This window comes from Gossypium hirsutum, chromosome D05, assembly GCF_007990345.1.
Source record: "Gossypium hirsutum isolate 1008001.06 chromosome D05, Gossypium_hirsutum_v2.1, whole genome shotgun sequence".
Classification (NCBI taxonomy): Eukaryota; Viridiplantae; Streptophyta; class Magnoliopsida; order Malvales; family Malvaceae; genus Gossypium; species Gossypium hirsutum.
This window is the reverse complement of record NC_053441.1, coordinates 22,676,723-22,689,856: the sequence shown is the minus strand read 5'-3', so window position 1 is coordinate 22,689,856 and position 13,134 is coordinate 22,676,723. Positions and strand designations below refer to the sequence as shown.

Genomic DNA, 13,134 nt, shown 5'->3' with positions numbered 1-13,134 from the left:
ACATAGCATGACATAGTGCATTGCATGAGGCGGGACATTATATGAAGGAAGAGTGACAGTTTATTAAATCTACAAACAAGTGGTGGCTCGTCCACAAACCCAATGGCAGTTTGTTTAATTTGCAACTATGTTGTGTATTCATAACAAGTGACAGTAACTGCAAATGTTTTTATCTAAAATACTAGTGGTTTACCTACGTTTCATTTTCTTTACAAAGCGGCAGTTTATCTACAAAGCAGTGGTGGCTCGTCCACAATCTGGAGTGATATGGTACATGAGTTCTGAACTCTTAAGTGAGGTGTGTAGTGGAGTTGAGTAGGATTTTTCTATTAATTTGAAACTGCATTGCATTCATTAGCATATGCATACAAAACTATGATTTCTGAAATAGTGCCGCGAAGTGATGCAATGTAAAATCATTAATCTAAAGTGCTTTATGATTGTGATTATTCTTAGAATTGTTTACTCATGTGCTTTCTATACTGTTTTGTTTCGGGTTCCTTGTGATTGAACTCACACTAAGCTTTTTTAGCTTACCCCCTTATTTTCTTTCCTTTTAGATAACCCACAAGGTTAAGACGCGGACTTGACATTCCGAGGGTCGGCTCGGAATATTGATTTCTATATCAAAGAAGTGGTTTATCCACAACATGGTATGAAGGTAGAGGAGTTCTAAAAACTCCTAATTGTGGTGTGTAGCGGTAGGGTAGAACCTTTTTACTGTTAAACCAAATTTGCATTGCATTCATAAGCAATTACATGGCTACAAACATTGAAATATTATGTTGATTAGTTGCTCTGAATTACCATATTTTGTATTTGCTAATTTAGTTGTGGTTTGTTCTATGAGTTGATATTTTGCTTGACTTGTTTGTTGTTTGCTAATTAGGGTCTCAGCTCAATTTTATTTACTAAAATATTCTTAAGTTATTATTTGATATCTTAAGGATTACCGTGGCATAGGACTTAGGTTTTGTTTTCTTTTAGCATACATGACATTTAATTGATTTTAGGATATCAAAATATGAATATTAATTAATTATGCATAAACTTCTAATTTTATTAAAAATTTAAATTATTATCACTTTTCCGCTGCTAATTTATAAATAAGAATTAGGTATTAAATAAATCGAAAAATTAACTAAGTTTTCTTAAAAGTAGTCACTGTTACATAAGAGAACTAAATTAAATCGATTCTTGATAACTCGTACGTTTTCTAAAAATAAACAAATATTCTAAAATAGCTGTTTTAAACCCTCGATCGCTACTAGGCTATTTAGTGACGGATATAATCTCCCTAATCCTGGTGTAACATTTAGACCAAATTGAGAAAGCTACAAATTATAACCTTAGTTAAAAGACCTTGTCAAGTCAACCAGGTATATGAAGTGAGAGCTGGCAGCTATAAGGGCTTGTCCAACTAAAAGCTCCTCTAAACTTTGTGAAATGTTGATAGGTCTTACATCACATCCTATAAAAATTCTCGTAACTTTATTGATAACTCTATAAAATATAAGTAGGCCACTCAATAAACCTATTGTGAGTAGGTTATAACCCTACTATCAATCTTTATATTTTTAATGAAATTCACATATTTATTAAGTATGAGTAATTAATTCTTTAATTTTGTTATTAGCATAGTGAGTTTCTTTTTATACAAGATTACCCAAATTTTTATTCAAATTTAAAAATAAATCAAATTGACATTTTGTTTTTTTCCCACATAATTTATTGCAATTAATAATGTTCTAATGTTCATATTACTACTAGTTATGCATATATTGGAAGTGAGTGACAAGTTTTGGTAGTAAATTTAGGAAAGAAATTTAATTATTACTGTTGGCTATTTTTTATTATGAATATTAATCAAAATTAAAACAGTAAAAGGTATGTAAGCTTGGCATGAATATAAGTAAAATGGTAGTGAACATATATATAAAGATTGAAGCTTAAAATAAAAAACCAAGAATTTATAAATGTTTTAAAAAAAACCCAGAATTAGTTTGTGTAGTAAGAAACATGAGATATCCTAAGGAATTTGGTTGGGAAAAAGTCTTGCTTACCTTTCTCAAAAGGGAAAAAACTTGATGAAAGGCTTTCCCATAATGATGGCATTTTACAATGCAAAATTTAAGTAAGATTTTATCTGTTACAGTTGTGTCCTTTTTATTAGCTGAAATTTTGTCAATAAAAGCCACATCAACTTACCTTCTTACTGATTATGCTCACATTTTTTCTCGCCAATCAACTTTTATTAATAAAGAAATTAAATTTAGTAATTAATGATGATCCAAAAGAATTTTATGAAATTCAAGCTGGAGAATACAAAAACTTCCATAGAAATTTGTAAATTACATGATAAAACATAACAATTTTTTATTGTATCAACAATAAAATAGTAAATAAATATTGTTCACCCACTCAACCACAATAAAGCATTAAAGATGGGACCATAACTTTAATTTAGTTGTCTTATTTAACAAGTGGATATTATGGACACTACACCTAATTGTAATGGGATTTTATTTTGGAGATCATGTCGCAAGATTTTCTTCGGCTTGCGGCCTTTTCCGCCTTGTTTCCATTTTCAAAAGGCTAGTTAATAATTAAGCTGAATCCGCAGCAATGCTACGAAGCACCACGGTCTCCACCGTGAGACCCGGCCCAAAGGCCAGTAAGACGCCCCACTCTAGCCCTTCAGTGGCGGCGGCGGTTTTGCCTTCTTCTGTTGACCTTTTTCTCATCTCATCAAGAACGAATAGGACGCTTGGACTCCACATGTTTCCATACTCACTTAACACATGCCAGCTTGCTTTAAGCTTGTCGCTTCCCAATCCAAGTTTCTCTTCAATACGTTTAAGAACAGCTGGGCCACCGGGATGAACTACGTAAAACAATTTGTTCCAATCATCAACACCACATGGACCTAATGTTTCGAATAAGCATTGCTCAATGTTGTTGGCAATCACATTGGGCAACTTTTTAGACAAATAATACGCCATACCCATTTCACGTATTTTTGCTATTATCACGTCATCAGAGTCGGGGATAACAGCCTGTTTAGCTGATACAATTTGAAACAAAGGGCGCTCGTTGATGGTGGCGTTAGGGTTGGCACCAACAATGACAGCTGCAGCTCCGTCAGAAAAAAGTGCAGATCCCACGAGTACGTCTAAATGGGTCTCCGAGGGTGGCTGGAAAGACCCTACCATGATCTCAGAGCACACAGCAAGTACTCGAGCTCCGGGATTGTTCTCTGCCAAATCCTTGGCGAGGCGCAGGGCAGTCCCAGCAGCAAAGCAACCTTGTTGATAAAGCATGAATCTCTGAACTGAAGATTTTAGGCCGATGAGCTTTGCAAGCTGATGGTCAGCAGCTGGCATGTCGATCCCTGATGATGTACAAACTATAAGGTGAGTGATGTTTGAAATGGGTTGTCCCCATTCTTTGATGGCCTTCAATGCCGCGTCCTTGCCAAGCTTGGGCACTTCAGTTACAAGGATTTCTTGACGAGCATCAAAAGATGGAGCCTTGTAGATAATTAAGTTTGGATTCTTGTTGATAATATCTTCCGTCAGGTGCATGTAACGTTTCCTAATTGCAGATTTCTCACCTAAAAACACTAAAAGTTTAAAACCATAGCAGACATCTCCATGAAAATATAAAGTAAACTGTTTTTATTTGAAATATCGGTCATCAGTTCAAGTTTTGGTTAACTAACTAAACGCAACATGTTTTTGGACTTCTAAGGGTATCTATTTCTCTTATTTATTCGTTGAGCCCTTGATGTTTAAATTTTTTGTCTTTCAGATGTTGGTGTGATATTTTATGTTGACATATATTATTTATATTGAAAAAATAATTTAAGAATTATTAAAACATGCAAAAAAAAATAGAATGAAATATAGTGTATCATGTTTAAAAAGATTAACATTTTAGATGATATTTTTGTTAAAAAAAAAGCAAGCTAACGATTTTTTGAAAGTTGGAGGCAGACCAAATTTAGCTTAAAAAAAAAAAAGGAAGAATGAAGGAAAAATTGATAAAAAAAAATGTAAGTACTAAAGGACTAAATTTATAATTATTCCTATCTCAGTTGATAGAAATCTCTCTTTGGTAATAAAGATTTGCATTAAAAAGTAAAAAGAAAATCAAGGTAACCCTTTGATACTTACAGATACGTCGAAACTTATCCTTCAAAGATGTAAGATGGTGGCTTTTAGTAACTCGAAAGTAAAAATCAGGGTAATCAACTTGGTTGAAACAATGGGGCGGATTTGCAGTGCCAATCGCTAGAACCGCAGCTCTTCCTCGGCTGTTCTCATTCATTGTATCTAACGACCCCATCCAGCTATTTCAGTTTTCTTCAAATTGAGTTGATTAGAATGGGATTGGGCCAGAAATGGTATATTATGGTTGATGGTGGTGGCTGTTTAATATTTAGAGGCCAAGAGCATTGTTAATCTACTTATCTTCTCTGATATATATATACACATTTGAGGCCAGATTTCATAATCTTTATACGATAAGAAATCAATGTGATTAATATCACATGTCATATTAGGACAAAATAAAAAGAAGAAAGTAAGAGGAGGGTAGAGATGACAATGAAAGCTTTTGGTGGAGGAAACCAGATTTACTTTTACCTTTCCGGTTGTCGCAGATCTTTTTTCAAAGTTTCTCTTTTTATTTCTTTAGCTCATTTGTTTATGAGATCCACAAATTCACATATTCCTAAGAGATATTTATATTTTTTCAACCATCACAATGGGAATCGATGCAGACACATAATTTGCACGTTTTTCACCTTTCTTTATACAAAAATGATTTACTTTAGTCAGTTTGCCTTTTGGTTGGTTTTTGGTGGGTTACCATCAAAATGGTAACGAAAATTACAAATAAAATTTTAAATTTTAAAAGATACAAAAATTAAAAATGATTAAATTAAAATATAAAGATTAAATTTAAAACTTTACAAAGTATTTTAACTTAAAATTAAAAATTTAGAACGAAAAACTTTATTGTTGGGATTATTAATATATTAAATTTAGCAACAATTGCAAATATTTCAATCTTACACTACGACGTTTAATGTTGTTACTAATAATAAATAAAAAGTTAAATTACTCGTTGCTAATATTATAATATTTAACAACTTATTTTATTGTTACATATAAATTCATAACAACATTTGTCATTTTATTTAATATTTTGAAGATTATATTTAGCAACTAAATATTTTGATATTACAACATGAAATATTGTGAAATTTAGTTGTTAATATCACTTTTCTTGGAATATGGGTGGGGTGTGCATAATTTGGTTTTAATTGAATTAATCAATCGAATCGAATTATTTTGGTTAATCGAGAAACCACCGAATCTAATTCAGTTAGGGATTAATTAAGGTTTTTTTCTTTTAAAATTATGTTTAGTAATTAATTCGGTTCGAAATCGGATAATTAACTAAATTAATCAATTAACCAGAATTATTAATAATAAAATATTATAGGCCCAATATATTAGATACGCCTAATATAATATTTAAGCTCAAAATATAAAAATTAAAGAATGAATTTTATACAGATTATTATAATGAGCTTAAAATCACAATAGATTTATATATATTTAAGCTAAAAAAACAAATAAAAAATAAAAAGAAAGAAACCCTAAATTATTTCCGTGAGTAAAAATTTTTTTATTTGATTAACAATTAAAACTTATTATTTTAATTAATTTGATTAATGGTAATTCGGGAAACTTTAAGTTTTAGAAGATGGAAGGTGTAAGCTTTCGTCCCCCTTGCCCCGCTCGGTATAATGCAAAGGCAGAGTTGCAAGAAGCTGCGTGATTCAAGTTGCAATTTGAGCTTCACTCGAGAATAACTTGAACAAACTTTGGTTATTGCCAGTCAATAAGACAAAATTCCGTTAATTACTTTTTGTCTTGTAACTGCTTGTCGCTTATTAATGAAAATTCATTTGTTAAAAGAGAGAGAAACTTATATGCTTGAAAAGAAAGAAGAAATGACAGGGCAATGGAGAGTAATAACTAGGTTTTTCATGTTCATCTTTTCACATCCAAAGAGAATTTATTAATAATGTAGCGGTAACAAAGCTAGCATCTGATGGCTAGTTGGTAATTAAGTTGAATCCAAAGCAAAGCTTCGAAGCACCACGGTCTACACTGTGAGACCCGGCCCAAAGGCGAGTAAGACACCCCAGTCTAACCCTTCCCTTGTGGTGGTGGTGGCGACGGCTTTGCCTGCTTTTACTTTGTTTTCTCTCGTCTCATCAAGAACAAATGCACGCTTGGACTCCACATGTTTCCATATTCACTTAGCACATGCCAGCTTGCTTTAAGCTTCTCGTTTCCCAATTCCTCTAAGGATAGATTGTCCTCCGGGATGGACTACGTAGAACAATGTGTTCCAATCGCCAATACCATATGAACTGAATGTTTCCACTAGGCACTGTTCAATGTTGTTAGCAATCAAGCATAATTGCATCCCACATGGCGAAACAAGTACAAAATATACAAGCAGAGATCAAACAAAGACTTGAAAAGATCAATGCTAAATATAAAGTCGTTGCTGATAAGCATCGAAGTTGTCAAACTTTCGAAGAAAAATATAATGTTATGGTGCTTTGCTGAAGGAAAGGTTTCTGGTTGGCACGTATAACAAGCTACAACACAATATGTATGGGACGAACTCATTTTAAAGAAGATAAATGATAATGGTTATGTAATGGAGCTGTCAAAGAATATGCAAAATCTCTAGGACTTTTAATGTAATTGATCTCTCCCTTTATCATCCATCTGATGAACTTTTATATTTGGAAGATGAATTAACTCGAGGACAAGTTCTTTTTTGAGAAGGGGACTAATGTAGTTATTTAGATAAAGTTTATCATTATTTTTATTTAAGTAGAGTTATTTTTTCTTTAGATAATTCATTTAGATAAAATTTCTTATTTAACTAGTAGGTAAATTTATAATATAAATTACTAACTTATCAAAATTTACATAAACATATAAAATTTGTTGATACACGATATCAACGAGGTTGGAGAAAAAGGAAGGGATGGTGACGAGGAAGGTCGGTTCACCCACGTTGGAGCTGAGAGCCGAAAAAGTAGGAGAATCAAGGGGAGAGGATGATGGCTTGGTCTCTTAGGCTTTGGGGGTATTTATAGGAGAGATGGTGGTTCCTGGGCGATCCCTTTTTGAGGAGAGTGCACATATTAATAACAAATGACTTAACAGAAGACTCGACCGAGAGGTCAAGGATGGACGGTTCCTTCGGTGGGGGGGATTATTGGTCACTAAGAGACCGTTTGAACGGTCAAAGGTGGAGATTTTCTTGCAAGTCTCTCCAACTGGGTCTCGTGTTGCCACATGTCCTTATCGCGGTAGGGGTATAACAATAGTCCCCTCTCCCAGTCAAGAGTTAGGTTATAAAGTGATTGTGCCTTGAGACCATTTGCAAGTTGCCCTCGCAAGTGGTAGTTGTTGCAAATGAAGCAACGGGACGAAGGATGCAATTATTAGCTCAATGATCCAATAATGTACAATGCCTTGTAAGGTTATTAAAATTCATGTCTACTCTTTTTAACAATACGTCGGCGGATCCCAAATGGGGTGTATATATATAAGGGTTTTTTGTGGGACTCCCATTGTGGTCAGCATTCATGTCTATAATAATTGCCTTCTCCTTCCTAATTGAAGGAAATGTTAGTCGTGAGTATTTTAAAATTATCCTAACGTTGAAGGAAAAATGACCATTCGAAATTAAGCTCACCTTAAAGGTAATAGCAACCATTCAAGATTATGCAAATGTAATAAGATGAGCCACCATTTGATGAATAAACCCTTAGTGGAATGAAAATGAACCCTTAGCGGAAAGGTGTGAATAATGAATGCGTAGCATGAAAATTATATGCAATGTGAACCAAACATGTCTATTTTCAATTAGTCCTCCTTAAATTTAAGTGAGGTTAGTATCAAATAAATTGAATACTTCATTTCTGATAAAAAAAAAACCAAATACATAAATGTTTGAAAACAAACATAAAGCAAATAAAATACAAACTCATATGAGTAGTGTGCTCATGAAAAACCTTGGATGGTAAATCTTTTGTGAGCAAATCCGCTATCATAGAGTTTGTCCCAATGTGCTATATTGATATTTGTCTACTTTACACTCTTTGTTTCACAACTAGGAATTTTATATTAATATGATTTGACTTAAAATAAATTTTTGTTGTTGTTGGAATACAACACTGCTGACTAATTGTCACAAAATAATTTGAGTGATATTCTATATTCTCCAAAATGCGCAGTCCAGTGATAAAGTTTCGCAGCCATACTCCATGGTTTGATGTGTCGTACCATGCTACAAACATTGCTGTCATAATGTAGTTAAAAGAATTCATATTATTCTGATCATTACCTTTTTTTTTTCCAAATTATTACGGAAAAAAAGTCGTAACCCTTCGTGGTTTCCCTTTAACAACTTCCTTCTTTATTTATTAAATATAGATACATGCATTGCATTGCATGTTGTCACCCATGGCGAGGTTCCTTAACCCCGCTTCATGAGATTGCTATTGCTATTCATATATTATTAATATGCTTGTATGTTTATGCATATTAAAAGAAAAGAAAGATCTGACTTACAATAGGGATAGCGGGTCAGTGAAAGGGAAATGAAAGACCAAAGCAGAGCGGAGAGCTAGTTAGCTATTACCTAAAATTTTCACTTTCAAGTACTTTTGTACGAGTGATAGGTAAAGTTGGTAATTAACAAAATTATTATTTTATAAGATAATGAAAATTTTAAATCCTAAAGCTTAACACGAACTAATTAAAAATAAAATAATAACAATAATTGAAAAGAAAGGTCCTTAACAAATTTCAAGTTCTCTTCGCTCTTTCTTTTGACAAGAAACTATACTAACATCTACGCAACTCTACTAAAAAGTCTCTAATACTGAAAGAAAAATTAACCCATAAAAATCCCTATGATGTAGCTCCAACTCTTTTACTGCCTTAACCCGTAGAAGACACCACATGGGATGACCCAAAAAAGAATAGAATTTTTTTATCAACCCAAATTAATGATTAGAGAAATCTAAAAGGAATATTGAAGGAGAAAAGATATAGTTGCTGAATTCAAAGAATTAATCAATGCAAATATGTTATCCTCCCCAATCACTTAGATAACGTGTCACTTGATAATAAAAACATGAATCACCAAGGTTTCTCATTTAATAAAAAGACTGAAGTACGCACAAGTCTTTCTTGGAAAAAGAATTTCATGGCACTCATTTTTGCTAAATCTTTGCTACTCTTGGCAATTTAACCATACAACAACAACAATAGCATCAACAATGACCCCTATACATCAAACCATATGTTCATAGAGCAATGCCCTAATGTATTGCAATATTCTAACAGCTAAGGCAAACGGTCAGCAGTCACTGACCATATAACAAAGTGCTAAGAAACTAAAAAAGCACATCATTACACTTTCTCGAAGAAACTTTTGATGGCCTTGGCTTAAACCAATCTTTAAAAAACATCAGAAAAACAGCATATCATGAGACGAAATAAGAATAAAAGAGAGACGGGGAAAGGGAAATAAGAGAGGAGAGGGAGAGAGGAAAACTTAGTGATTAGCATGTACGGATCACCATGAAAGAGCTCAAAGAAAGTAGTCGTAGGGACGAAACTATACAAAACAACAAAGAAAAATCAATGTGAAAAATGCAGGGAATGAAGAAGGCACCATCCACACTCACCGCACCATTGTTGATATGCGAAATCAATGAGATTAGAAAAAGAGGAGGGGATGTTGACGAGGAAGACCGGTTCACCCATAGTGGGGCCGAGAGCCAAAAAAATAGGAGAGTGGAGGGGAGAGGATGATGGCTTGGCTTCTTAGGCTTTGTTGGCTTGTGCTTTTGGGATATTTATAAGAGAGGTGATGGTTCTCTAGTGGTCCCCTTCTAAGAAGAGTGCACCCGTTAATAACGGATGGCTTAATAAAGGACTCGACCAGTTGGTCAAGGATAGATGGTTCCTTCTGGGGGAGAGATAGTCGGTCATTAGGTGACTATCCGGACAATACAAGGCGGAGGGTTGCTCACAAATGTTTCTAGCTGGTTCTCATATTGCCATGTGTCCCCATTGGGATAGGTGTATAACAATATTCTAAACTTTATTATAATATAATAAAATATGTTAATATGAAATGAATAAACAACAGATTACCTATCTAAGAAGGTGCCATTTGAGGAGAATGGGATGACAGTTTTAGGTAGGCAATGCCGTTGAAGAAAATCAAATAAAGGTAATAAATAAACGGAAGGTGGACCAGGAAACGATTAATGATAAATGTCTATTCGAAGCTGAAATAATGGGCCTGAAAATTTGGACTTTGAGAGGAGACCATGGTTCAATGTGATGGGGGTGGGAATGGGATATGATATGATATGATATTATATGAGCTATAAAAAGGAATTGTTGCCAGGCCCTTGTTTGATTCACTTTAAATGAATATACCAAGGTCGAGTTGAAAAGATAAAGGCGTAATCAAAATGAAAAACACAACCCCATGAATATGATTTCAGTAAAATGTTAAGATCAAGCAAAAAAGTTCCCAAGTTTTAACACATAAAGAAAGAAGATATACAAGATACAGTTTAAATCTGGTCGCTATGGTAAGAGATATCATTCACAGATTCCCCATAAACCTGTTCATCTTGGCACTTCTTAATCACTTGTCTTCTGCTCATTTCAAACTAGAGGACACCAAAATTATGATTCATCTTCAGCTAAGAAGAAAAAACAGAGAACTCTGTAATTACAATCTCTGAGGCTTTGCAGCTGCATGCCAACCTCATTTAGCGTAAACATTTAGCATTACTGGAACATAATTACACCTTGAACTTCATTTCCAAAGTAGGCCGAAGGCTGCCCTTTCACCGCGATGCTTTGCTTTTCCTAGTGAAGATGAAAGCTAAGCACCCATTCCCTTTATGCCTGCATTATTTCAACATAAGAACTCAAATGTTAGAGCTCATAAACATTGGTCATCTCTTAAAGGCTTTAAGAGAATCTTTTTGTCCTTTCCTGTTTAGTATGCATTTAGCCACAATCCCCACAACTTTTTGAAACTTATATGTAATTTATAATAGCTTTTGACTATTTGGCTTAAACATTAAGTGCTGATGGTAACCTTCAAAATGGAGGTCTCCAGATTGAAATTTGAATCTTTGCCTTTAATTGATATTATATATAAAGGTTTCTTGGTGCAAAAGCTGCAGTCCTGTTTGAAATAAAAATATATGTCGTATATGATTTTATCTCCTTTTGCTTCCTTGTTTCTTTATGAAAGACTTTGACTAGGCGTTGTGAGCTGGAAATTTACAGTAGATGATATTTTCCTCTGTTTAGCTATTCTAGAATTTTGAAAAAAGAATTAAATATTACTTGCTATATGTATCCACTACAATAAGGCCAATGACTCTGCTGTCCCTGCATTTACAGCAAAAGTTTGTTCTGTTCCTATATGAAACTCACTCTAAAACCAGGAAATAATTATCATTTGCATAAAGTTAAAGAAATTCCTAATCAGTGTCCGACCTTTGCTATTATTCATATTTTGATATGAGTATGAAAAATTCAGACACATGATCGAAGTGAAAATTGAGTTTTTTATCATTTAAGCAAATCCAACATTTGAAAGCACAAAGATAGCTGAAATTTTCAGTTATGACATACCTGTGGCCGGTATTGTTGATGTTCCCGCTGCTGCTGCTACCGATGCTGCTACTATGGCTATTTTTGCTGCTTCCACTGTTAATATTGGATCCACCACCTTCACTCTCGCTCGATCCCGATCTCTTCTTCCACCACTCTTTATCTACGATCTTACCAGATTCATCTGATACAGTTGGCTTTGGAGAAACTTTGGAATTATGATTTGTATTAGACTCATTCTTCTTCTTCTTCTTGTTCTTACACTTTGACCCTAAGGAAAATGGAAACACCATTTTCAGAAGAAGCCCTCCATTATCTATGCTCCCACTTCTATTAAATTGAGGCTTCGGATTCTTCTTCATCTTCTTCTTCCCCTTCTCTTTGTTGTACGTATGTTGGTCGATGGTAGCTCTCCCTTCAGCAAAACTCTCCTGTTTCGGTTCAACAACCACAGGCTGTTGTTGTTCCACAAGATCTTTCAAAGTAAGTTCGAAACAAGACTCGGGCATTCTGCTGACCATTTCCATAAGCTCCTTTTGGCCTCTAGCGATAGCTTGAGCCTTGGATGACGGTGATAAGCATCGGTAATTTATGTTCTTTCCATGCGAAGGACTCCTTGAAGGATTGGTTGATCCCCATAAAGGAGTGGATGCTCCAGAATCGTCTTCCATCATCGAAGTCACATCAGCTTCCATGGTGTTCCAACGCCTATAATTTTGAGCTGTCTTTTGCACTCTAGAATCATAGTTGTTCACCATGTGTTCCGATAAACAGAAACTAGATTTGGGAGGATGAAGCATGTTTTCTGGGGAAGAAAATTGGGAGGAAGGCGAAGGAAGTGTCAGGGGAATGATAGAGGATTGTTTATGAGAAAGTGGGTGTCGAGCCATTATCTTTAACCAACGACCCTTATAGTCGCTTTATCAGTTTCTTTTAACAAATTGGTTTTAATAAGGGTGTGGTATTGAGTGGGGTTTTAGGCTCATAAAAGTCAAGAAATTCTAGAGGGCCATCCTTTTCACCATGATATGTATCTATCTATATGTATATTGGGGTCTTTTGAGGAGATTGCGCCTTTGTTTTCTTTTTATGTTTATTTTAAAAACAGAAACACCTTGTCCCTCTGTTTCTTGTTTTGACTTTTAGCAATTATCTCACAAACGTATCTAATAAGTTCACTATAATTCAATGCTATTTTTTTTTTGGGGGATGACATTAGTGGCTGAAAATCAATCATTATCGGGTGTAATGATAACACATATTACACCTTTAAAAGAGAATATCAATTTTTATTTTGAAGTCAACATTATTGAAAGAAGTAGTCACAAAATGAAACTCGAACATGAATTACAAAATAAGTATGAAGATG

General features: G+C 34.2%; 2 protein-coding genes across 2 annotated transcripts; both read right to left on the bottom strand.

The window, feature by feature from the left end:
- Nucleotides 1-2,283: 2,283 nt before the first annotated feature.
- Nucleotides 2,284-4,347, bottom strand: LOC107914136 (chalcone synthase 2-like). Its single transcript, NM_001327099.1, has 2 exons — nucleotides 4,176-4,347; nucleotides 2,284-3,613 (listed from the first exon to the last, which is right to left on the bottom strand). The coding sequence occupies exons 1-2, from the start codon at nucleotides 4,345-4,347 to the stop codon at nucleotides 2,607-2,609; spliced, it is 1,179 nt and encodes a 392-aa protein (NP_001314028.1). The 3' UTR covers nucleotides 2,284-2,606.
- A 6,254-nt stretch (nucleotides 4,348-10,601) lies between these two features.
- Nucleotides 10,602-12,765, bottom strand: LOC107914137 (uncharacterized). Its single transcript, XM_016842926.2, has 2 exons — nucleotides 11,787-12,765; nucleotides 10,602-11,045 (listed from the first exon to the last, which is right to left on the bottom strand). Exons 1-2 carry the CDS (start codon nucleotides 12,653-12,655, stop codon nucleotides 10,985-10,987), a joined length of 930 nt encoding a protein of 309 aa, XP_016698415.1. The 5' UTR covers nucleotides 12,656-12,765; the 3' UTR covers nucleotides 10,602-10,984.
- Between the last annotated feature and the right edge of the window lie 369 nt (nucleotides 12,766-13,134).

Excerpts from the sequence above, each read along its gene's own strand:
- LOC107914136 (NM_001327099.1), bottom strand. The coding sequence starts at position 4,347 with ATGGGGTCGTTAGATACAATGAATGAGAACAGCCGAGGAAGAGCTGCG. Across the intron at positions 3,614-4,175 it reads GGATAAGTTTCGACGTATCT|GTGAGAAATCTGCAATTAGG; the intron begins GTAAGTATCAAA and ends TAGTGTTTTTAG.
- LOC107914137 (XM_016842926.2), bottom strand. The coding sequence starts at position 12,655 with ATGGCTCGACACCCACTTTCTCATAAACAATCCTCTATCATTCCCCTG. Across the intron at positions 11,046-11,786 it reads ATCAACAATACCGGCCACAG|GCATAAAGGGAATGGGTGCT; the intron begins GTATGTCATAAC and ends GAAATAATGCAG.